The sequence below is a fragment of the Phytophthora parasitica genome, assembly GCF_000247585.1.
Source record: "Phytophthora parasitica INRA-310 unplaced genomic scaffold supercont2.79, whole genome shotgun sequence".
Taxonomy (NCBI): Eukaryota; Oomycota; class Peronosporomycetes; order Peronosporales; family Peronosporaceae; genus Phytophthora; species Phytophthora nicotianae.
The window spans coordinates 156592-160201 of record NW_008649065.1 but is presented as its reverse complement, the minus strand read 5'-3'; the positions used below and the strand labels follow the sequence as shown (position 1 = coordinate 160201).

General features: G+C 49.4%; 2 protein-coding genes across 2 annotated transcripts in view; one reads left to right on the top strand and one right to left on the bottom strand.

Moving 5' to 3' along the window:
- The window catches only part of PPTG_24290 (hypothetical protein), a gene marked incomplete at both ends in the record, with an annotated part of 1918 nt that extends 980 nt beyond the window's left edge, over positions 1 to 938 (top strand). Inside the window, one exon of the mRNA XM_008916127.1 lies at positions 394 to 938. Within this exon, the coding sequence (XP_008914375.1) occupies positions 394 to 938 (545 nt within the window). The remainder of the gene's footprint in view (positions 1 to 393) is intronic.
- On the bottom strand, positions 161 to 3510 carry PPTG_18055 (hypothetical protein). Its single transcript, XM_008916126.1, has 2 exons — positions 1053 to 3510; positions 161 to 987 (listed from the first exon to the last, which is right to left on the bottom strand). The coding sequence occupies exons 1-2, from the start codon at positions 3360 to 3362 to the stop codon at positions 949 to 951; spliced, it is 2349 nt and encodes a 782-aa protein (XP_008914374.1). The 5' UTR covers positions 3363 to 3510; the 3' UTR covers positions 161 to 948.
- Positions 3511 to 3610: the final 100 nt, after the last annotated feature.

The window sequence follows — 3610 nt, the reverse complement described above, 5'->3', positions numbered from 1 at the left end:
GAGAACCATGTACTGACCCTGACAGGAAACCTACGAGGTTTGTTGTTCTGGATTTCTCTCGAGTAAGTGGGATGGATGCGACTGCGGCGCGTTCGTGTTTCTTGGTGCTCAAGCTTTCATTCAGTCTTAGTAAAGTTTGTGCGGTGTACTGCGGGATGAGACCCAGCGTCGAATTTCTTCTGAGAGCCAACGATGTCATTCCCGATGCTCAAACACAAGAAGAGGTCATCCAAGTCGAGACCAGGCAGAGAGAATGCTACGTCGCATCGGACTTGGATCTAGCACTCGATTGGTGTGAGCAACAGCTTATCCTGTCAGCAGCAAAATGGCGTTCAATTCGTTCAGGACAGCACTTAATTCTATCGTCATTAAAGTCATCCGCTCTGCCACTAGCACAAGTTTTTGCGGCGTACTTGTCGGATACTCGAAAAGGCGATCCAGCGACGCTACAACACTTGGAAGAACTTGCTCAGTTATTCAATGTGAGTGAATGGGAAACTCAGAAGAATCTTTTCCAGGTCGGTGAGAGATCCAACGCGTGGTTTGTATTGCTGCGAGGAACGGTCGAATTACTGACAATTCCAACGGAGGCTACACTGGCGTCTTACTCTCCAAAATCTGAGCAGGCAGAGCCCACCAGGTTTCAGGACTCATTCAATACTTTAAACAACCACAAAAACCAGCCGTCCACCCAGAGGGAACTCGTGGGACGTGTCCGACCTGGCTGTATCTTTGGAGACATGGATTTTATGCTGGAGCAGCCGCGTGTAATGGACGCCACATCCACCGCAGCGGACACGCTTACCTGTTCATTCACACGGAAGGAGATGGTCGAGTTACGTGATAATCACCCCGAGTTGGCTCTACTTCTTCATGAAATTCTGTTGAGAGCCTCGTACATGACTTTGGCGGAGAAACTTCATTCGCTTGCTATTTAAGTTTGTTTTTTTACTTGCGGTGACGTCGGCGGTGAAGAATTTCGAGAACCTACCAGAAAATGTTACGAATGTTAGTACGGCACACATTGTCCGAGCAGTGGATAAATAACTTACCCCATCCGAACCTACAGCATCTTCTAGTTGGTTTTCCATTTCCGATCGCATCAAGGCCGATTTCAGAACACTGCAAACGTGTTCCTCGACTTCTTCCACTCGTTTATCCTTTGATTTTCTTTGCAGATCGAAGATAGTTCTATTGGAAGCTGAACGTGATCCCAGTCGACTTGGTGGCGCATGAGATACTCGACAAGGAGATTGGTGTGCGACCGATTCCAGACAAGCCGCAGCAGACGCAGGTCGTGAGCGCACAGACAGTTGTGTCAATGCCTGCAATCTGGTTTTCTGTACCATTGGCTGCGGAATACCATACACAGTCAGAGGCTTTCTCACGATTGGCTGGCGATGTTGAAGTTGTACTTGTTGGGGATTCTCCCACGCGACTTGAGCCGATCGCAATTGCCGGAAACGCGCCGTTAACTCCGCCAGTAGGAGGTCTTTTTCTTGTTGCGCCAATTCGGCTCGTACAAGCGATACACGCTGTGATTCGGCTCTATTGGCAGCAGCTTCCAGCTTATTTTCAAGAGTCTGTACCTGAGACTTTAGTGCCTCCAATCGAGCGTGAAGTCCGTCCAAATCCGTTTCAGACCATGGGCCGACACAAATTCCGAGTTGGTCGTAAGCACCTTTCATCAACCGCTTCAAACGACTGTAATCACTTTCGAGGCTTATGGTACGAGAAACGCTTTGGCGTTTGTGTTGTGGTCGCTCCTGTTTGTCTTTAGCCTCTGCAGCGCACAAACTTTCTAGCCGCTGAAGTACGTGACGTCTCTCGTGACTGATCCGAACATTCAATTGCTGTCCAAAACGTCGTTCGAATTCATACTGCAGACGGATCTCGAGCTCCTTTTGCGTCTCCAGTGAGGTAAGCAGCGTAATTGGTGTGGCAACTTCTCTTGTTTCTAGACTGAGAAATGACTCCACAACACGCTCCAAAGACCTCGTACCACTCGTCTCCGAAGACTGAGCGTTGCTCTCCTTCTGAGTCTCTCTCCATTTGTTCACTGCGTGTTCAAACTCACACCATCGCACTTCGATGTTCGTCACACGCTCCAGCCGATTCATCAATGCTGCTAGTTGGTCGCGGGTGGCGTCTTCTAGTCTCTGGGAGTCAACAAGAGCTTGCTCCCGACCCTGCGCTAGAGCTTGCAATGTATCCAACTTGCCCTGTAAACGCGCATTTTCATTTGCAGCTTCGACAAGTTTCTTGTCATTGTCAATAAGTGCTAAACGCGCTTCTCCGAGCAGTTTTGTGGCCTTCGCTTTCTCATTGTCTGCTTGTGCCAGAGCGAGCTGTGTATCACGTAGCCGCTGCTTATCACTATCCCAAGTGCTTTCAAGTTCACTTACACGAGCTTTCAACTTTTCCACGGTTTGTGTGGCTTCTTTCAGCGACTGCCGGAGTTGAGGCACTAGCAATAGCTCGTTCGCCGTGAACGGAAAGCCTTCCGAGTCTCGACTCGTGCTGTTCTTGCTACTTTTGTCTCCGCAGGAGCGACTCACGTTGTCAGCATTCCTACTTTCACTATGCGAGAGACTGGAGACTCGCGCTTTCGGTCGAGACATCGATCTTACCAGTGTATTTCGTAGCTGCTGAAGTTCAGAGCGTGATGTTCGAACCGCCTCCAGTAGCTGAGTGTTAAGAGCCTCAAGCGAATCGTTCGACGCACGCATGTCGCCAAGTAGTGCTTGCAAATGGCTTTCTCGCGCGTTATGTTCTTCTGTTAGCTGGCGTTCTCGTTCAGCTAAAATTGCAGTAGCCTGGCGAGCTTCTTCTAGACGTAAACACTTTTCCAGACGCGCTACTCGCTCTACCTCTTTAGCTGAGGCGGTGCGTACTCGACGCACCGCCGCTTCTCCCTTTTGCTCTTGCTGATGGACAGCACGTTGTCCATCGCGTTCAACCTTGGCCAGGGTTTGAGCCAAACTCTCTGCTACCTGTGCTGCGTGTTTACTGACACTCGTGGCGAGATCGTTAAGCTGGTTCGTGAGCACATCTTGAAGTCGGTCGTGGAAAGCGGTGATCTGTTTGCGCCACGCGAAATCTCCACGAATGAACTGAGAGCAGTCGTCAAAGTCACTCTGCAACGACTGCACGCTCTCGTGTAGAGCCTCGCTCTCTCGTTGTAACATCAACTCGAGTTCTGCCTTCCACACTGCGAACGCGAAAGTGGGAGTAGCCGATGAGGTAGAAGAATCCTCGGTGGAGGATTTCGCGTAATCTTGGGAGGCTTCTGGGTCTTTATCTGTGCATGATTCAGCTGGAAACGTCTCGGCGGCTTCGCTTGCGCTGTGGTCGGTTGTCATTTGCAACTAATGTTGAAGATGTTGAAGGACTTAGGACTCCTAAGTTAGGACTCAGCTTCAGCCATGTTGTTTCGTATTTTTAGCTTAGAGTTCTTTGAGTTCGAATGGCCGTAATAATAGTTCCTGGTCCTGATTGTTAGACGGATCATTTACAGGACATTGTGATATGCACTTTTTAACCAATCGGAGAGGTCACTTAGATGAATTAGAACCAATCACTTTGTATGTTTCACTGGTGTATGTCGTCG